The 22,458-nt window shown below is 40.9% G+C and overlaps 2 protein-coding genes across 2 annotated transcripts; both read left to right on the forward strand.

The window, feature by feature from the left end:
• The first annotated feature begins 34 nt into the window (after nt 1–34).
• iqub (IQ motif and ubiquitin domain containing) lies at nt 35–9,536 on the forward strand. The gene is made up of 13 exons (XM_077596405.1): nt 35–1,012; nt 1,126–1,170; nt 1,498–1,632; nt 1,985–2,152; nt 3,114–3,289; nt 3,363–3,518; nt 4,447–4,657; nt 4,869–5,044; nt 5,937–6,107; nt 7,042–7,218; nt 7,340–7,588; nt 8,401–8,586; nt 8,665–9,536. The coding sequence occupies exons 1-13, from the start codon at nt 127–129 to the stop codon at nt 8,800–8,802; spliced, it is 2,874 nt and encodes a 957-aa protein (XP_077452531.1). The 5' UTR covers nt 35–126; the 3' UTR covers nt 8,803–9,536.
• Nucleotides 9,537–13,714: 4,178 nt separating this feature from the next.
• On the forward strand, nt 13,715–18,439 carry hyal6 (hyaluronoglucosaminidase 6). The gene is made up of 3 exons (XM_077596295.1): nt 13,715–14,655; nt 14,749–14,838; nt 16,199–18,439. The coding sequence occupies exons 1-3, from the start codon at nt 13,732–13,734 to the stop codon at nt 16,667–16,669; spliced, it is 1,485 nt and encodes a 494-aa protein (XP_077452421.1). The 5' UTR covers nt 13,715–13,731; the 3' UTR covers nt 16,670–18,439.
• The last annotated feature ends 4,019 nt before the right edge of the window (nt 18,440–22,458 follow it).

Consider the following 22,458-nt stretch of genomic DNA (forward strand, 5'->3'; position numbering starts at 1 on the left):
ATTTTGTTACGTCCGTGTCGAGGGAGAGGGTTTGCCTCCTGGTTACCATGGCGACGTGTAAACGGAGCGCTGCATAGTGCTCGTTGAAACTGCTTTTGCTTCTGCACAGTTGGTGCTTTAAATCAAATGTCAGAGCAGGAGAGTGAAACGAGTGTCCCTCCAGGGTCGGATGAGAACCAAGGAGTACCACAAGTTGAAGAGAATCAGGGAGAAGGAGGGAATGAGGAACACAAGGATGAAGCATTGCAAGTGTCAGAGAGCCAAGGAGAACCGGAGACCGAGGGTGAAACCGTTCTGGGACTAAGCCCCTCTGATGATCAAGGAGAAGCAGGGAACGAGGATGCACCCTTACCAGGATTGAGCACCTCAGAGGACCAAAGAGAAGGTGGGACTGAAGATGGATCATTACCAGCAGTAAGCACCTCTGTAGATCCAGGAGAACCAGGGAACGAGAATGAAGCATTACCGGGAGTAAGCACCTCTGTGGAGCAAGGAGAACAAGGGAACAAGGATGAACTCATACCAGGAGTGAGCACCTCAGAGAACCAAGAAGAAGCAAAATCTGAAGATGAACCATTACCAGGAGTAAGCACCTCTGAGAACCAAGGAAAAACTAGTAATGATGATGTAACTCCACCAGGAGTTAACAGCACCCAGGAGCAAGGACAACCAGCAAACACGGATCAACCATTAGCTGGAGTAAACACCTCAGAGAGCCTAGGAGAAGCAGAGAATGATGGTGTGAATGCACCAGAAGGGAACATCTCAGAGGATCAAAGAGAACCAGGAAATAACAATGAAGCCTTACCAGGAACAAGTGTCTCTGAGGACCAAGGTAGACAAGATACAGAAGAGGAAAAAGGGAAAGAGATTCCTTCAGAAGTAAAGAACTTGGATGACCAGGTAGGATTAGGGGCTAAAGAGAACGAGGATAAGGCAAATTTACCAGGAGTAAAGACCTCAGATGGAGATACACCAACTACAGAGGAACAGGCTAATAGCTCTAGACCAGGTCAGTATGATTATTATCTAGACTCATTATAATTATTTAATTAACATTGGTTTCATTAAACACTGTTTTATCAATATCACAAAAGCTTAATACATATTCATTCACGTGTGCAGCTGAAGAGCATGCTGGCAATGATGAGAGAGAGCCAACAGCAACAGGTGAGGTTTGTTTGTTTTTCACGTCTAGAAAAAATATTCAGTCTCCTAACCATCTCACATATCCTCCTGACTACCAGGAAAAAAACATCTTGTCCACTCACATTTATTTTGAAATTACCCAATCCATGTGAAGTAATTGGAATACTGCAAAAGAAATTTGGTATCATTGGAAAGCTCTGAATGTCATCTATAGAGCACAGTTAATGTGATTGGATGCACTATGTGGGAGATATTTAGGTTTACAAATGTCCTCTACAAAGGACAAATTTGAACTACTGGTAGTCAGGAGGTTAAGGTCGTTTGATAGTAATTGGTGCACGTCTACAGTTAAGGTTCTGTTGATCCCTGGGGGTCACATTATGATCGCGACCTTGGCCATCAGCCTTAGAGTCCAGGAACTGAAGCGTCACTTTGCCACTGAGCTCAATGTCCCAACAGAGGTCCTCAATGTAACTTTGAATGGTAAGAATAATTTTAAAAAAATGTTTTACTTGCTTTGGCTTTTGCACTTCTTTTGATTTCTGCTTTCATTTTTTTGCAGTTCCCTCTTCAGACCTGCATTTTATCTATAAGATCAAAATCATTTTGGTATATTATTGTAAAAAAAATGTTGTGCACTTGCAAAAAAAATTGTTGGATACACCAAAAATGATCCAAAATGGGTTTTAACAAATGACTGCACAACCAAGAAAAAGAAAAAGAAAGAAAAATACAGAATCATTCTGGTTAAAGTATTAAAGTAAATATGGAATGTGGCTGTAAGTACCGACCAAAGCAGTGTCTAAGTGTGTGTGCTTGTGCGATTGTGTTTCAGGGCAAGAATCTCAGGATGACCAGAGCCTTTTGGAACTTGGCGTTCAGCCGCACAGCACCATCACCATGGAGATGATGTCATCAGACCCCGATGTTAACCTGCTGTTCGCCACTACGGACTCCGAGCGAGACGATATGACTCACGTCCCTAATGTGAGCCTGATAACTGGTAAAGGATAATTGTGGTAAAATTAAGAGGATTATATTTAAAAGCAAATCAAGACTTTCAGAGCTAAATTTAGGTTTTAAAAAAATGATTTGCATTTCTGGATGAAATTTGTCTCATTAAGAAGTGAACTTGGTCATCTGATGGTGTAGAGGTTCACTTTCCCTGATTTTGCTGCTGTTTAATTGAATAGAATTGAAAGCTTTCATTGTCAATGAGATTTAAAGCCTCACCACAAAGTGCAGAAATAACAACAAACAAATAAACAAATAAATAATCAATAAATAAGAATTAATTATAAATCAATCGATAAATAATAAATAAGTAGTAGTCAACAACATAAATAAGTCGGGAAGTGCACAAGTAACAACAAACAGATAAATAATCAACAAATAATAATAAATAAATAATCAATAAGTAGTCAACATCATAAATAAGTAGTAGTCAACATAGTTGTATGCCCAACGGCTGACTGGGAACCAGTCTTATTATAATGTCTGCCACAATCCGTACACTTCAATTTAATTCAATGGCCTTTGATTAAGTTGATATATAATATTATGTACATATTTAACACTACCATTTTACCTAAAGCAATATAAATACAAAACAAATTTTATGTTTTTGGCAATTGTTTTTTTTTGTCCACTTTGATGCCATTTTTCTTAGTCCCTTTAGATGTTTCCCATTCTTTATACAGCCAAGATACAACTTCTAGTGAGTCTGGTGGTACCTTGCATGGCAGCAGCAGCCGATTGTTGTATGAATGGATGCACACACATGTATCAAGCTGCTACGTAAAGTTGCTTTGCACATCATGCCTGTTAGAAAATATTCATAGCATTATGATGAAATGCAACATTTGGCTATTTAAAACGTCTGATATTAATGTAGTAGCATTTACCCATATGATCTATTGTAGAATATTGTCCACCCAAGGTTTATTTTTGTAACCTTTTTACAGATGATGGCATGCAACAGGAACTGCTGGGCGAGACTGAGCTTCCTCTCATGCGGAAGCCCTTCTTGGGCGGCTACAGGCACAAGCTGACGGGCACAGAGTACCACCACGCCAGTGCTCAGACCCCACGTAGAGCCAGACCTGGCCGGGGGGTCGACATTGCCACCCGTGACACACAGGTATACTACCTGGACAGACCAGTCTCAAAATGCATACTATTCTGTCGGGCTCAAAGCTTACGTTGCGTTTCAGACAGCAGAGCAGGTGACTCAGGCGCAGCAGTGCCATTCCAGCGTTACCACACAGATGACAAGCGTGGGCTGCTACATCTCCAACCTGACAGACAAGCTTGTCAGCCCGGGGCGCTACATCACCGCAGATGAGTATCATGCGGCCAGACTCAATGCTGTAAGTTCAACCAAATGCACAAGAGACACCATCATCAAGCTACAAAAATGAAGAAATGAAGAGTGCAGGAGTAGTCACCTGGGGTACTCAAAATTGCTTTCGAGAAAATGACACTAGAGCAAGGGTGTCAGACTCGGGTTGGTTCGCGGGCCACATTAACGTCAACTCGATTTCATGTGGGCCGGACCACTTTAGATATAATATTTAGATATTTTTTTATAAATGGATTAAAAGAGCTGGATCTAAAGCCCTAAATATTCAGTTTTTATAGATCTAAAACAATGTTTATTTGAGCTTTTTTTTCTTAGTAAGGGAAAATCTCTTTTAATCATTACGTTCCATATTAAAGTGGAAAAACGAAAATATTTTTATACATTTTTAGATTTTACAAAATGATTTTTGAACTAAAAACACAAAGAAAAAATGGTTTAAAAAATTGCAATTATTGATTAAAAAGGGGGAAAATAAGGAAATATAATATACATTTATATCTATCATTTTAATTCGATCCTAAAACAGAAAGTCGGCAGTCATGATTTACTTTCCCGGGCCGCACAAAATGATGCAGCGGGCCAGATTTGGCCCCCGGGCCGCCACTTTGACACCTGTGCACTAGAGTGTGTCAGCTCAGATACATTTAACACAAGTATTAATTAGTAAGTCAAGTGGGTGTTCTCCCCGGGCTCGCCCGGGTTTTCCCAGGTACTCCGGTTTCCTCCCACATCCCAAAAACATGCAGTACTCTAAATTGCCCCGAGGTATGAGTGTGAGCATGGAAGGTTGTGCCTTGCTATTGGCTGACCACCAATTCAGGGTGTACCCCACCTGGTGCCCCAAGTCAGCTGGGATGGGCTCCAACACCCCCCGTGACCTTCGTGAGGATAAGCGGTTCAGAAAACGAATGAATTTTGCGGTGTGTCTCCGGCAGGTGATCCGACTGCAGGCACACACCCGTCGGTGGCTGAGCTGTCAGGCAGTGGACCGTCTGAGACGACAGCGTGACCGTCGTCTTGCCTGGCTAGATCTTCAGGAGCGCAGGAGGCACCAGGAAAGGGCGGAGCAAATGCAAGATTGCCACAATCGCTGGATGCAACCGCGGAAGAGGGAGGACCTTAACCTGCTCTACAACGCCCTGGAGAGTAAGCTCGGATGAGTAATATAACTCGTGGAATAACTTGCAAAATACATGACGCCTTGATTTAAGTTTAATTTGTTCCCTAACCACGCTCGTCATTTAAAATATGTTCATCCTTTCCCTTTATAATTGTATGACTACTTGACTTGACTGACTCTGTTGAATCTCCCTGACAAATGCATGAATCAATAACGACGTCCTTTTGTTTTATGCAGAGTGGAGGATTGACAAGGAGCATCAGATCAACACAACAATGCGAGGGGCCGAGAGGAAAGCGGCCCTGTGTTCGCTCCTCGAGCAGGAGACACAGTACATCGCCACCATTGGACGCCACGGTATCGCCATCTGGAACAACAACTACAACAAAACTGTCAGGAAATTCCTGGACAAGGTCAATGCAAACAGTATTTGTTTGGGAAATAGTTGCAGTAGTGTTCTTCAGAAATATTCGTACTACCTCAAGGAGTATCAATTACCTCTAGAGTTGCAGCATCTCTCTACTAAGAGTACTATTCTAAAAAACATATTGAAGTATTATTGAATTGATTTGAATTCAATGCTTTTATTGTCATTTTACAAGTAGAATGAGATTTAAAGCTTCACCACCAAGTGCAAAAATAACAACAAACAGACAAATAAATTATCAATAGATAATAACAATAAATAATCAAGCAATAAGTAAGAAATAATTTTAACATTAGTGGAGGCAGCTCGGTGTAAGAGTATTTATGGTTAGCACGTCTGCCTCACAGTTCTAAGATTGAGGGTTCACCCTTTGTGGGTTCCAATCTTCTTGTATGGAGTTTGCATGTTCTCCACGGGCCTGCATGGGTTTTCTGCGGGTACCCCTGTTTCCTCCCACATCCCCAAAATGAGCATGCTAGTCTGGTTGAGTATTCGAAATTGCCCCTAGGTATGAGTGTGAGCATAAATGATTGTCCCGTGCCTTGTGCATTTGGGCTGTCCACCAATTCAGGTTGTGCCCTGCCTGCTGCCTATTGTTGGCTGAGAAAGGCTCCAGCACTCCCCGCGACCCCTATGAGGATAAGCGTTACAGAGAATGACGGAATGAACATTAGCATAATGAGAACTCAGAAATGACCTATTATGATCAAGATTTTCTCTACTTTTAAACATCACAAAGAAAACATTGATTATTTTCCTTAGTGATGCACATGATGAAGCTGTTGTCTCGCTTTAATTTTTGACATCAGAGCAATCACACAGAAGAGTGAGTAGTTAATATCAAGTACTAACAATAAGTTATGCGGTGTTCATGCCAGTCATCGGCACCTCATCAGTGGAGGGGAGCGGATGGTCGGATGATCGAAATGGACACGCCCAACACTATCCGAGCTAGAGAGCTGGGCGATCTGTACGACTGTGTGGCAATGTCGCCCATCAACCATGAAGAGAGACTTAGCATCCTGCTGTGCCTCAAAGAAACTGTGGAGGTACGAGACCATAGTTGCAGAAGGTGGCTACATGCCTGGTCATGAGTTTTGAGACATTTCACAATTCCGTTGAAAGGGGAAAAAGTCAAAATATTTGACCAAGGTTGTTTAAGTACACACTTGATAAGAAAATAACTTGAGTAGATGTTCAAGTCTTAATGGAAAATTAGTAATACAGTCTCATGTATCTGATATTTTCTGCACTTTACAAGTATAAAGTCATTTTATGGCATTAAAATGTATACTGCAACGTAGTTCACAAAGCCTTATACTAGGTTTCACCTACTATATAAGAAGAGATAGTAGAAAATGATCAAATGCAACCTTTATTTTTAAGAAACACAAATTGTAACTTTGACTTTAGACTTTGATACGAGTGGAAAAATCTCTTTTACAATCAGTGATGGCGATAGCCATTCAATCTATTTGAACTAGTTTGTCTGTCTGTTCAGTCAATGATTCCTGCCACAAAATAAAAGTTACCTCCACTCCAGTGAACTAGCATTTGTGCAGTTTCCTTCAACATCCTCTTAGTGTCACTCAAAGACTGTGACTACAGAGACCCAGAATCTAACTTTACCCATTTCAGTGTTCAAACATTAAAATGTCAAATTTATCATGGATAAAGTGACAATTTATCACGTTAGAACTCGGTATCATGCAATCATTAAATGTATTTTTAAAAAGTTCTATTGTGAGACCGCTATGCTTTCATAGAAACTGAATTACAACTTAAACAACATAAAAAAACTGGTTTGATTATGAACCAAAAAGCATTATTTCTTGTTGCTTTCTTTGTAAAGTGTTGCTATATATTTTATTTTATTTTATTTCATTTTATTTATTTTGCCAGAAGCAGAAAGGGGACGGATGGTGATATGGAGTGAAATCAAAGAGCAAATTCCGTGCCACAAATCCTCTTATCATATTGCAGGTGTACCCATGCCAACTGACTCAGGACATTGTAGAGCTGATCAATAGGGAGGAAGACCTGATGAAACGGCAGGTCAAGGAGTTCAACCTGGAAGGCCTGAGAAAGAGAATGTCCACACTCTTCCTGCAGTTCATCCGCACGCCAGGATTCAACCCAGAGGTGGCCAAGCACCTCAAGGTAACAAAAAATAAAAAATAAATAAATAAATAATAATAATAATAATAATACAGTACTTTACAAGTGAATTGACTACACCTATTATTTCAGGCTCATAAGAAATAAAATGTGTATTTTCAAGGTACCCCAGAGCACCACGCAGCTGAAGAACGATCTGTTCCTCTGCCACAGTTGCCAGCGCTACCTAAACTCGTGCCACTTTCGGTCCTGCACCCGGGGTCACCTGGGTCGCCGCTGTCAGGATTGCGCCCGGTTGAAGAACATTGCTGGGAATCGAGATGACTTCTCCTGTTACAGGAACATGCTGAAGAGGTTGAGGGATGGCGAGCTGCTACTCAACAAGGACAACACCATTCCCTTTATTTTGCAGGTCATCTCTTGCCCACAACAAACTTTGAGACAAAACCTTCTTAAAATAATCACTCAAGTCATTATTATCCATTATTTTCCATATTTTTCAGGAACCATACACTAAAAAAGATGTTTTTTAATATTTAAGAAGTATTTAAAAAAAAAAAAAATTTAAAATAATAATTTGACAATTATTAGAGTGACAACAAACAGACAACAAACTCTCAGAGAGCGACAGAATGACACGAAATAAATAGAGCAAACTGATATATCCCCAATTGTTGTATTTGATACATTATTTACTACAACTTTTTTATTTAAAAAATGCATTCATTTTCCGAACTGCTTATACTCACAAGAGTAATGGGGGGTGCTGGACCCTATGCCAGCTAACTACGGGCACCAGGCTCGGGACACCCTGAATTGGTGGCCAGCAAATCACAGGGCACAAGAAGACAGACAACCATTCAGGCTCACACTCATACCTAGGGGAAATTTAGTGCTCACCTAGCCAACTCTGCATGTTTTGGGGAATTTGGAGGAAACCACAGTACCCGTAGAAAACCCACACAAGCACGGGGAGAGCATGCAAACTCCACACATGGGACCAACCTTGGATCGAACCCTCGACCCCAGAACTGTGCGGCCGGGCCGCTAACCACTCGTCCGCCGGGCCAATATTAAATACAAAACATGATAGAAAAAAAACCTCTTCATCTCCTGTTTTTTTAAAAATAGATTTTCAAAATCAGTTTTTCAATCGCTCCCATTTCTCACCCTTTCGCATGCATTGCAACCTCTGTTGAGCCAGTTTGTTGTATCTCTGATCAGGTGGAGGACATTCAGTACCTGGTGGAGGTAATCTGGGGGACCCGCTCGGCCCTGAGCGGTAACGGTGACTTGTTCAGCCTGGTTCTAGTCCGCTGGGAACGGGACAAGGACTGGAGCCCCTGGAACTGTGTCTTGGTCTGCACAGACGAAATAGACGCTCACCTCCAGGTGCAGAACATACACGAGGTCAGACAATCGCTCAACAATTATAAACAAAACCTTCATGTGAGTATACATATTCAACAAAGTCATTGTTTCCTTCAGGTGTACGACTTTCCTGTGATCAGCGGCATCGAACACAAACACTTGCTGGCCCGCCGCTATTATAACCAGATTCCCACCATGGTTACGCAATCGGCTAAAGAGGCCCTTATAAAGCGTGGAACTCGCAGGATTCCATGAGAAAAAGCTCCCTGTTGCTCGTAGGCGCTGGACTGGCAAGTCAACATGACTTTCAAGATACATGGCAAGTCAGTCCACAGAAGATGTGACTTGACATGTATCCTGTGCATGGCGAAAGTCAGACTGGCTTCTCTTTCTCTGTAGTTCTTATGTGTTTTTGGCCCTAAGGTGCTTCCATGGTTTTGCGAGACCAGTAGAAGGTGGCTTACCATAGCAAAAATACAATTTTTACACACTTGGTATGGTTGGGGAAGTTGTGTGTATATTAAAAAAATCACCCTGTTAGGTAATATTATAGGTCAAATGTATGGGATAAAGTGATGTATGTATTTTATCATTCTGGGTCCGCTCTTTTTCCTCAAGCTCTATTTAGCCTGTATTTGTCATTTATGATGAAAGCCCAAATTCAGATTGAACGCAATTCCTTTAATTGCTAAATTTAATTGACACTGCTAGGTTTTTGCTGGAAAATAAAATGACGTATTTTCATGTCAATTCCCATTAACATTGGAAAACATTGTTTATTGTGTTAAATATTTGGAGCCGTTTCATTGAGATTCGTGACCATAACCTTTAACAATCCATTTTTCCCTCTAAAAAAGAGAAACGCATGCACCAGTTTGACCCTAAACCAAATACATTAGCTGGGGCAACATTGCTGTTGACTATTCCAATTATATTTATTTAGAATTTGGTGAATGGAATAGAGAGTGAGATGTAGCCATTATATTGTGTCTGGGTGCCTGTTTGGGTCAAGATTGACCTGTTTTCAATTTTGGGTATGCGAATATACAATTTATTTTTGCATACCCAAAATTAAAAAGGTCAATCTTGACCCAAATAAAAATATATACTACAGAGGTTTAGTATTTTAAGAGTGAGTAAAATCAAGGAGCCAATTTATTCCTGTAGCAAAGGTATAGGCAGATTTCCAACACAATAAAGGGTTAGGTAGACAAGTCAGCTAAATATGTATTTTGATAATGCTGACAATTTTGAAAAATGAAATTTTGGTCAAATTTAGCACATTTTAGACTTCCTACAAGTTCATACCACATGTCCAGCATCAAAGAAAAGTGCACAATTTCTAAGTATTTCAGTCGCCAAATGTAACAGTTTATTTCCATTCAGGCGGCACTTAATACGAGGATTTGAAGAAAAAAATCACATCTGGAAAGTGTAGTCATGCAACCGTAAATTGAAAACCACCCCATCAATAATGCACATCATCGATGAAATGGGTATAAGCAGCTTGTTACACTTTGAACGGCCTTTTAATATTCTTTTGTTTAGTTGAATTCCACAAGCTCCATCCCTTTAATCATGATGTCTTTTGTAGACGTTTAGTGTCAGTTTCATATTTTCCATCATGTCAACACACTGACACACTTAAAACCTTCCAGTCTAAGCAGCATTTTGATGTGTTCCACATTGGCAGCTGAGTGCCAGGAAATACATTCTGCTTGTGTGGGCCTTCATGTAAATGAAATCCAACAAGTTGGGCTGGAATATACAGCAACTGTTAGCATGTCCAGTTGTTAGAATTATTATGGGGTGTTTCTATATATTTTGTAAGCATTTTTAATAAGTAATAATGCATTTTAATTACTTTTGTATAAGAGTGTCGTTAGTTTGAGACTGGGACAAACTCGAGGTCACCCTGCTGGCTCCAGCTTGTTGACATAACACCTCACCCTCCAAGGACTGTTTACTGGGAGATCTACGAAGGACTCATAAATTGTTTTGTCTGGGACACCGGCAGTTTACCTTATAAAGAAATTATTATGCTCATACTGCAAATTCTTACGCAGGTGTTTTTCTTTCAATGGCAATTGTTTAAATCAGATTACCTTTGAATGTTTTGGTTATGTGCCGCTAAATGTACCGAAGAGTATGCCGCTCGTCAGAATGCACTGGGGACTAAGACGGCGTCACATTGCATCTCCTTGCAAGTTGTAAGCAGAGTTTGTTGAAAGATGTTTTTCCTTTTTTAATTAAATATTACTAATAATGATTTAAAAGGTTTGAATCATTATTCCAACACCAGTAAAATTAGAAAAATCAAAGGCTTATTAAAATAAAAGCTTTAAATTGAAAAGCCTTACATGAATGATAAATATATAGAAAAACTCATTCAAACTTTGCTCTTTACTACTGTGTTTTCCCACAGATTTGATATCACATCTCATTTTCTGAACCGCTTTATCCTCATTAGGGTCGGGGGGGTTCTGGAGTCAATCCAAGCTGTCCCAGAGGCCGAGGACACCTTGGATCGGTGGCCAGCCGATCGCAGGGCACAAGGAGACGGACAACCATGCACACTCACACCCATACCTAAGGGCAATTTAGGGTGTCCAATCAGCTTACCATGCATGTTTTTGGAAGGTGGGAGTAAACCATAGTACCCGGAGGATACCTACGCAGGCCCGGGCAGGGAGAACATGCAAACTCCACACAGGTGGACGTGACCTGGATCTTAACCCAGAACCCCAGAGCTGTGAGGCCGACGAGCTAACCACTCATCCACTGGGTCGCCCCCCCATGTTGAATGTCATTTTAATTTTATTGATATTTCTTAGTTTGTGCATATTGCCACAGTCTGTTCCGTGGAAGCTGTTTTCGTGTGTGCCACAAAGTCTTTGTTTAAATTATAACTTTTTGGGGGGGTTGATCCACCAAATTCCCATAAAATATAATTACGCTGATGAATAGCACGAGGATTGAAATATTGCAAAATTCCATTCCCTTACGCCTCATCCGGATGTCGTCAGTGCTACAAACCGGTGTGAACTCTTAGTGTCTTCATTCCTTTTTTTGTGGTCTGGCGCTGCAAGTCTTTCACTTTGGTTTTTGTGGGCCTGCGGGCGGTTGGCTGGACCCGCCGCACTCGGGCTGGGCAGCACCAGAACAAAACCTCCTTTTGAGGTTTTCCTCAACATGACGGAACGCTGTAATTAATTGCAGCTTTCCAGAAATGTTGGCATGTAACAAAGAATAATGGTGTCTTGGCTCAAAAGTACTCAGAGTGTAGAAGATTTGGAGATATGAGCTACACATCTCAGTTAATTATTTTATTTTTTATCTTAAAGTTGGACTTGTCACTATGTCGCAGTTAGCCACTCGAAACTTCACACCATTCGGCCATCATCATTATCATGCCGTGCAGTTTTGTCCATGTACATAACCTTTTTTTTCTGACCACAGAAATGAGACTCAGCTTACATACTACACTACATAGTCCACGGTATAAAATTCTAAATATGGTGATTATAAGTGTGATTTGTTAAAAGCTTGCCCTGATGAGGCACCATTATTTATTCTTGTTTTGCACATACAGAATGCTTTGGTCTGCACTTTTTAGTTTTCATGGAGTTGCATCAGTAGTAGGATTTTTTTTAACTTTATTTGGCAGGCTCCACTTTCCAGTAAGAATCCTTCTTCTATTACATCTTCCAACCATTATTGTCATCAAGAGATACGGGCTCCAAGCATGGTTGAAAAAGCTCAAAGAGGAAGCGGCTCCCAGCTTCTTCCTCCGTCAGAGCTTTTTTCCCCCCTCGATATCCTTGGAGACATCTCCATGTTTATCTTCATGACTTACTGGAAAATGTGAATTACTTGCATATGAGCGAGATAAATGGATAGGCAGGATTTGAAGCCCCTTGAGGGCCTCCTACACAAGAAAGACCTGGCTGTTGTACATGTTAAATAAAATGCCAATGTGGTGATGATCCCATACTGCTGAGTGAGACCTCACACAAACTTTCATACACACTGTATGCTTCAAAGGTCTGTTTTAATAATGAATTCTTACTTTCATGACTTTTAGTTGGCAGTGATTCCACCCTCACTGCCAAAAAGGGCCAGATTCGCCCCAATCTCTACAAATTTGAGATGCTGTGAAGGTCTGCAATAACAACATTGTATAAAAGTCAGGCTCCTTACTGTGGCTTGCTCCAAAATTATCAAGTCACATTTATTTATGTAGCCTTTAATCACAACAAAAGTCTGAAAAGGCTTCACAGGCCCACAATTGACATTTACTGCATCCACTGCACAGGAGTGAATATGGCCAACATATGATTTTAATTCAGATCCAAAGTGTAGAGTCAAGTCTTAAAGCAAGATTTGAACATTTTTCACATTCAGCCTTCCCGGTCAAATGTCTGTCTGGCACAACTAACAAGACCAGCATGCTCGTGTTTGCTCCTGGTAAATGATGACAAAAGCAAAACAGGAAACACAGCAAAACCATGATGGTTATGCTGGTAACCAACTATCTGGCTTTATGCCATTTATAAGCACGGTTATGAAGTTACGTCTCATGTTATCAAAAAAGCAGTTATGGAATGAGACATAGTGTCTGTCACCTTCTTGAATTCTGACTCCATGTATCTGCAAAAGGCTTGCATGTAAGGTTTTCAAGGTTTGAAATGGTTCATATAGGATTAATAAGATGAGATAAGATAATAGGATAATCGATAAGATATGTACTCGAGCAGAACTCTGAGCATCGGACTACTGTTATGGTCATATCTCAACAGACTGACTGATATGGACATACTTTATACATCATTCCTTATGTAGAGTTTTAGTCACAGTGATCTTGGAAAAATATTTGTCATAAGCAAAACAACAATGTTTGAATTATATGCAGTAAAATTAAAATCTCTACAAAACAGATGAAGTGACAACCCCAAATTTAAAAGAAATTATTTTTTAAGCCTACTTTGAATGGTTTTCTCCAGCTAGGCATTCCCAATGTGGTTGTGTAACTGCAACACATAGTTCACCTTCATCATTCTCCTCATCATCATGTGTCCTCCATTTGATTATGTGTGCTCAATGAAGCCTCTAATGTGTCTGTTTGGGCTCCATGAGTCTTTGCCATGCACCCACTAATTGCCGAACAACCAGGATCAGGGGCACATGGCGCCTACGGGGCTCCGGATACTAGTGTTGAGTTTGTGGGTGAGTGCCGGAGCTCAAGGAGATGCGCCCAAGCCGGCCAGAGTTCCCCTCATCCCTCACAGGCCTTTCGTGGTCGTCTGGAATGCTCCCACTGAGTCGTGTCGTCTCCGTTTCCGAGTGGACTTGGACTTGAGCGTCTTTGACATTGTGGCCAACCTCAACGAAACCCTAAGCGGACCCAACGTGACCATCTTCTACCACAGCCACCTGGGTTACTATCCATACTACACCAATGCGGGCTATCCCATCAATGGCGGACTTCCACAGAACCAGAGCATCTCCAAACACCTGAGCAAGGCCCGCAACGACATTGACAAATTGATCCCTAACAAGGATTTTCGAGGTTTAGGAGTCATCGACTGGGAGAACTGGAGACCTCAGTGGGTGCGCAACTGGGGCGGCAAGGACATCTACCGCAACAAGTCAAAGGAACAGATCCGTAAATTTCACCCCAACTGGCCAGAGAGCAAAGTGGAGAAGGAGGCAAAGGAAAGCTTTGAAAAAGCCGGACAGGCATTTATGAATCTGACTTTGGCCTTAGCTGAGGGTCGTCGTCCGAACGGCTTGTGGGGCTTCTACTTATTTCCCGACTGTTACAACTACGGCTATAAACAGCACCCGCAACACTACACTGGCGAATGTCCCAATGTGGAGCACGTTCGAAACGACCACCTAATGTGGTTGTGGAAAGAGAGCACGGCTTTGTACCCATCCATCTACCTGGACTATGAGCTTAAGTCATCAACCAATACTGTCAAGTTTGTCCACTACCGGGTAAAGGAGGCCATGAGAATTGCTTCAATTGCACGGCCAGACATCACCTTGCCAGTTTTTGTCTACTCCAGACCCTTTTACGCCTACACCTTTGTGGTTCTTTCAGAGGTAAATACTTTAGGCAGTCTCAGGTATCACAGTGTCTGCCAGGCACATTCTTAGAGTTGGGGAAAAAATGTCCATTTCTCTATTTTCTGTCAGAGCGACCTGGTGCACACTATAGGTGAAAGTGCTGCCCTCGGAGTGTCTGGCGTTGTCCTGTGGGGTTCGTCTGAGTACGCTAGATCACAGGTAAGAAAATGAATGAAAAGATTATAGCCTACGATCAAATAAATTGTGATTAACATTTTAACCTACTTATTTTTTCAAACAAGAGACCAATAGTACAATAAAGCTACATTCAGACTACTGATTGTCACTGATCTTTATGTGTGGCTTTACAGGATGCAATTTATATTTTGCATACCTGTCAACCTCTGCCGATAACTGCTCTTATAAATGATTATGATTCCCCTTACAAACCCCCAAAAAACCTTACAAACACCGTACGACTCGTACGGTGTTTGTAAGGTTTTTTGGGGGTTTGTAAGGGGAATCATAATCATTTATAAGAGCAGTTATCGGCAGAGGTTGACAGGTATGATTTTGTTTACATGGAGTAATAAAGTGATGCACATGCACAGCTCACTGAGTAACACCATGAATTGACCATACCTGATTGAGACTATTATTGCATGAATTCTGATTTCAGGTCACTGGGTTGTTCAAATTCTGAAATGTATAACAATTCCATGATTTAATCCCACATAGTACAGTCGGCTGGAACTGATATAACAAATATCCAATTTCACTTTGGCTTATTCAGAGTTACAGGACAAAATATTTGATTTTGGTGATTTTCAATTGTGGTCTGGATGAAGTTTTAAGGAATGAACAATTCCATATTTTGCAGCTGCATTCAATATAATCCAAGTAGTGTGTTAGGAAAGAAAAGCAGTTATTTGAGACAATGTGTGTTTGGTTTGTTATGTGGCCTTGAAATTAAATGCCCCTCAGGAAGGAAAAGTTTTGCTTTTTCAACTTATTGGCTTTATTCCTCTTTGATACAAACACACTTTGAAATATACTGTCTATCGTACCAACTCAGGGGCGCTTTTTGAAATGCAAGCCACAGTGCTCTGTTGCACTGGGGGAGAAACTTTTAAATACATAATAGATAAAAATCTCCATGGCATTCATGTCTAATGTTACAAATTTATATCTGATAATAGAATATCACTATTACCTCTGTCACTGATTAACCTTCAGCACACATTTCTGGTAATGCTCATGCCACTCACTAACGGAATATTGACAGATGAACCTTAAGTACCGGTAAGGGAATATAAGGCTACATAAGAAATACATGTTTGAATATATGAAATTGCAATCTATCAATTCCAATGCAAATAAAATTTGGAATACGAATACTAGCAAACTGAGGAGGCATTTATACATGCGTACTAAAGAGAATCAGCTTTTAAAGGACAGTTTTGTGAGGGTTAATGTATCACATCAGAGAATACTGTACACAAGGATATATAGTAACTAACTACGGGTAATCTAAGTATTTAAAGATGTTTACGGTATTAACTGCCACTTTTTTGCGCAGAGAAACTGCCTAACAGTGAAGAAATACATTGACGGCCCACTGGGCCATTATGTGATCAATGTCACATCTGCTGCCAAGCTATGTAGTAAAGCGCTGTGCAAAAAGAATGGTCGCTGCATCCGCAAGAGCCTGGACTCAGGTGCCCACCTGCACCTCAACCCGCGATTCTTCAGCATCCGGCGGAAGGCGTGGCCGTCGGGCTCCCACTTCCAGGTCAGCGGCCACCTGAACCACCAGGACATCCTGGACATGAAGCACAAGTTCACCTGCCAGTGCTACCAAGGTTGGACTGGCATCCACTGCGAGGTGCCCCAGACGGTGGAGCCCAAATGGCCCACTGGGCCTCACCCTGGCCTGCAGCTTGACAGTCTGCTGGGGGACTTACTGATCCTCCTCTCAGTTCACTTTTCCTGCCTGTGCATCATTACGCTTCTGGCCATCTGTCTTGTCATCAAGTGTCTCTTTGTCTAAACCGCCTCTCACATTGAAGTCACTTCCTGGTAGCTCATCTTACACTGCTACAATTCAGAAAACTGGAAAGTCCCAAATTTAGTTTCCATTCTCTGTTGAGGAAAATGTATGTATGACTATAAAGAGAAATCTGACATCACACAACAATGAATGAACAATAATCTAATTGACAGCATCCTGTTTTTGAGCATTTTGACTGGTCTTTCAAACACCCAGAGAATACTGGTTACAGTGATAATGTAATATAACCTCACCTTCTATAAGAAAGAGTGTATGTACTATTATTCTTTCAACAGAAAAATGGTTTTTCGGTTTTTCCACTCATTAATAATCAAAGACTGGCAGGTTTGACAAAAATAACCTGTTATTAAGATCCGAGCTTTTTATATGCATATATTAGTTATTTCAAATGACATTTACCTGACGTTATCATGTAATCAGTACCAACACATAATAATACCTTTATTTTTGCGATGAAGTAATTAAACTTGAGTGCTCAGGTTCCTCTTTTAACATCGTGTTTTAACAATTGAATCTTTGTTGCCGTGAATTTGCTCAACATTTCCAAATTTGGGAGTATTGTACACATTAAGAAATGTTTATGGTAAGACATGGAAATTACATGAGATGTCATTGATAACAATAATAACATTTTAATCTATATAAATATGTCATTCTCTGAAACAGTAGTTTTGTGAGTGTCCTGTCTACTTTCCTAAACATTGATGAAAAAGAGAGAGGGTCAATTGAGTGAGGTTGAAGAATCAGCAAATATCTGAGAGCCGATGTCAGCATTATCCTCGGGTGAGCGACAGCCAGGAAAATGAGTGGCCACATTGAAAGTTGACGTCAATCATAGTGAACTCACAAACTAAACTTAATTCTGGTTTTCAAGGCGGCTTTTATTGAGTGTAGACAAACAGAAGGCAAACACTTGCAATTTAAACAACCAGACTTCTCTTAAATGACCATAATTAGCTTTTTCTAAGTCACATTGTAAAAACTGAAAGTAGGTTTTGAGGCTTAAATCTGGTTGTTAGTCATCAAATGGTCGAAGTGTCATGATGCGTTAGTCCAAAAAAGCAACACAGTAATGGTCAATGCATGTGGTGGTGTGTTTGTCTCATCCCACGGCCACTTTAAAGCGCCAAGAGGAGGCTGGAGAATGTTGAGCTTGAAGCCGTTTGAGCCAACATTTTAGACATTTTTCACATATTTTCATCATCTCACTCAGTTTGGCAAAACGTTAAGAGCACCATTGCACTATTGAACATGAACATTTTAACTTCAACTTTACTACCCTAGAAATAAACCATGAGGTCATGCAAGAAAAAAATAAAAGGCAGAAAAGCATTTCATTTAATTCAGCCCTGTGTCATTGTATCTGTTTCTTTTCTTTTTTTTAAATATATATTGAGTGCAGCTCGGTGATCAAGTGGTTATTGCGTCGGCCTCACACTTCTTGGGTCGAGGGTTTGATCCCAGTTCGGTCTTTACTGTGTGGAGTTTCCATGTTCATCCCTGGGCTTGCATGGAAAATCATACTGGGTAGAGTCTACCCGGTAGACTGGTTGAACACTCTAAATTGCCCCTAGGTTTACGTGTAAGCGTGAATGGTTGTATGTCATCTTGTGCCCTGCGATTGGCTGGCCACCGATTCAGGGTGTCCTCTGCCGGGTGTCTGTAGGTAGCTGGGATAGGCTCCAGCACCCCCGGTACCGTGAGGATAAGTGGTTCAAATGAATGAATGAAAAATGTATATTTTCAGGAAGGGCATCCGGCATAAAACTTGTGCCAAATATATCATGTTATCATGTTTCAGTGGCGACCCCTAAACAAAAAGTCAACTATTATTATTATTGTGGTTTACATTCTTAAGATTGCAGTAACTATTTACCATTGTGGTGGATTACAGGAACGCATAAATGTTTGCATATTTTGTAGTGTTTTACTTCAAATCACATTTTGAGACTCGAGACTGAAAGGATAAAAAAAAGGACTTGGAAAAACAAGAGACCTGGGGGAAAAACAATTTAACATAAAAGTAGATGTGTGGAAATATCTGAGGAATCAACACGGACATATAAATCTTGGAAGTGTGAATATTTCAGTGAGTTCAAGCGGGTGCAAGAAGAGCAAGGAGGTCGGCATAATGGCTGCCCGTTATACATCAGTTGATTTTGCATCAAAGACACTTCTCAAGAGCCAGACCCCCCAAAACATGGCAGCTCAAACAAAAACATGGCAACTTTGCAAGCTTTTGAGAACTGGAAACCGGTGGAAAAAAATGAAAAGATGTTCTTTTGTTTGTTGGTTGGCATGACAACAGTGAGAAGACAAAAGTAAACCACGCATTACGTGAAAATACTTTTTGTTCTTCTGTGTTTTATTTCATTTCCATCTTCAACCCAAGAGTGTAAGATTTTAAAGCCAAGTTTGATTTGTATTCATGACATTTTTTTAAATATTCGTACTGTAGTTGGTTTCAACGAAATCACTGCTGATTATATTTTGCTCTGAGTGAACATGACAGTTCTAACATGGCCGAACATGGATAGAAAAAGCTATTTTTGAGAGCTGAAAATGATCAATCTTAATGCAAAAAAAACCTTATTCTCTCTAGTGAACAGAAAAGGGCTCACGTTTTAAAAAGTATTTTGGCTTTCACTTTTTTTGCAGCCGTCCACAAAATTCATAACTAATAAAAAGAAAATAGTGCAATGTTTGGACAAAACTTGACGACGATGTTCTAAATCGGAAAAGCTCACTGAGCTGTAATGTAAACTTTGTGACCTGTGCTCAACCTTCGACTCACGAGCCAAAGATGAACTTCTAGCAAATTCAATTTGAGTCGATCATGGTCCCGCACCGATAGAAGTGCTCGTAAACAGCGGGCCAAGCGTCTCTTCATACAGCTCGTCTAGAGCAGAAGCTGTTGTAACGCGATCCACATGTGGGAAAGATGGCAACGCCATGGAGGGAGTAAGCGCGTTCACCCTCAGAGGGGGTGGAAATAAACGCGCAGTTACCATCTCACATAATCTCCAGGCTTTGAGAGACGTTACAAGGGTCGCCTACATGCCGAGACTTTTGTCTTGGCGACGTCGCCGCAGAAAATTTGCGGCGTATCCAGCAGCAGCGGTGGCGCGGAGATGTCGGCCGACGCGTATGCTGACTCTTTGGCTCCAACGTGGCGAGGCCCAGGGGGCGGGCCGTGTAATTGGCCCCCAAAATGAATAGATGTCCAGAATGTGGTCTGCGCTCATGCTTCTGAATGCATACATACATCTTCTCTGTCCGCTCCACATAAAGAAACAACACGTTTTCTGCTATTCAGCAAAAAAAGCTGCTCGGTGTCACAACAAACGACTGAACCCCACAGCCAATGTGTTTTTCCCATGTACCAACCTTGGGAAACATTGGAAACCTCAGACTGACAACAACTTTGGGAAAGTTGTCGCCCAAGAAAAGAAATGAAGAACTGAAGTAATTGCAACAACAAATCAAATACTTGATGAGCACAACACTGGTGGAGTGGTTAGCGTGATCACCTCACTGTTCTGAGATCATGGGTTTAATTCTGGGCCTTCCTGTGTAGAGTTTGAACATTCTCCTCATAGCTATGTGGATTTTTTAATCCGGTGTCCTCCCACATCTCCATAATATTCATGATTGATGGAAATGCAATACATTGTTCAACATTGTCATCTTTAAAATGACAGTTTCTTGGGGAAAAAAGGGTTGTCATTCATTTTTCAAATATCTGATGTTTTCACAACAAAAATGTCAAAAACATCCAAATTATGAATAAAAACTGATTGAGGTAAATGTGCAGCTGATATCATATTAAATCGATTCTATTCCCTTGGACCTAATCAAATCAAATTACGAGAGACTGTCACATCAGCATATATTCCGTCACTGCCCAAAGGCTCATTATGACATGATATGGTATTCTCATTATGAAATTGGATGATTCACACCTCAACTGTCAACGCTGTTACTCTACGTGTGTGTCAAAGTGGCGGCCCGGGGGCCAAATCTGGCCCGCCGCATCATTTTGTCTGGCCCGGGAAAGTAAATCATGAGTGGTGACTTTCTGTTTTAGGATCAAATTAAAATGAAGAGTATAGATGTATTTTAAATGTCCTGATTTTCCCCCTTTTAAATCAATAAATGTAAATTTTTAATCATTTTTTCTGTATTTTTAGTTCAAAAATCATTTTGTAAAATCTAAATATATATATGTGTATATATATATATATGTGACATACTAGAGTGTTTGATCTATTAGTGTGACATACTAGAGTGTTTGATTTATTAGTGTGACATGCTAGAGTGTTTGATTTATTAACGATTGCATGTAAAGAAGCTATGACGAGTTTGGATTGAATGTGTGTATCGGTGTTCGATTGGTGATCCTTGGATCCACATGGCAAGTGTGGGGCATGTTAAAGTAGATCGGTATTCGATTATTGATGTCTTAGCAAATAGCTTGAAGCACGGGAGGTGTGTTGAATCATTACAGTAAAAGTTTGGATTGAAGTAACAACAACATCTCGCTGTTCTGATTATTTCCCTCTGTGTGTCAAGATCGAATGCAGGGTGTAACATTTTGGAGGCACCGCTGGGATTGCTGTTCAGATGTCCAGTGTCCAAGACCTGCTCACTGAATTCTGAGCCAGCTAAATCCCCCCAAACACTACAAACCAGGCAGATGGCAGTGAGAGGAGGTGTTGCTGTTTAAGAAGAACTGGAAGTTGGCGGTTGAGTACTTGTCATCTGAGGCCTACGAGATCATCAGAGGGACAGTAAAGACGTGCCAGTTCAGAGTTCACTCCTGTACAGTCAACAGAGCTCCTAGATCGTCAACAAAATGGAACAGTTACTCGAAGAGGTGGTAGGAACATTGAACAACCTGACGGAAAATAACCTACTGGAAATATGTGATTTTCTTAACATATTAAGAAGTGTTAAACGGAAATCGCGTCTGTCATTAGTGGCTCACATTGTAAAGTACCTAGAAAGAGAAGAACTAGAGGAAGTAGAGGATGAAGGCATGTCTGAATTGTTGAAACTGAAAGATAAAATATCAGATATGAAGCATGAAGTCAAAATAGATGAAAACGAAAAGCAAGGATCAAGATTGGAAGAGACTCCAATAACTTTGCCCCAGCTACCAGATGCTGCGGACCCTCAAGGGGGTGTGTCTCCCCAGCCCCAGCCAAGCTCATACTGGCGCAAGGACTTCAAAATTGCTGGCCAGATAGGTGAACCAGGCCAAAGGGACAAGCTGACATTCTCCAGCCTTGTTCATCAAATTGAAAATGGACTGAATAGGGGTTACCTAGATGTGGAAATTATTGATGCAGTTATCAGAGCTATCTCCCCCAGTTTGCAGCTACGTAATTATTTGGAAGAGAAACCTAACCTCACTCTTCCCACACTCAAACGCATCCTACGCGCTCATTTTCAGGAAAGGAGTGCTACCGACCTCTATGTGCAGTTAGCTTCAGAAGTGCAGCATATCAAAGAGACTCCTCAAAGTTTCTTAATGCGAGTCTTAGTTCTTAGGCAGAAGGTACTGTTTGCATCTCGAGAATCAGAATCAGGAATCCAGTACAACCAAAGTTTAGTCCAGCGTATGTGCTTGCACACGATACTCACTGGTCTCCAGAGTGACAGTGTTAGAGTAGATATGCAGCCTCTCTTGCTGAACTGTAAGACTTCAGATGAGCTTTTGCTAGAGAGGTTAAATGTAGCCTGTGCTAATGAAACAGAAAGGAGAA

Source organism: Stigmatopora argus, chromosome 3 (assembly GCF_051989625.1).
Source record: "Stigmatopora argus isolate UIUO_Sarg chromosome 3, RoL_Sarg_1.0, whole genome shotgun sequence".
In the NCBI taxonomy this organism is placed as follows: Eukaryota; Metazoa; Chordata; class Actinopteri; order Syngnathiformes; family Syngnathidae; genus Stigmatopora; species Stigmatopora argus.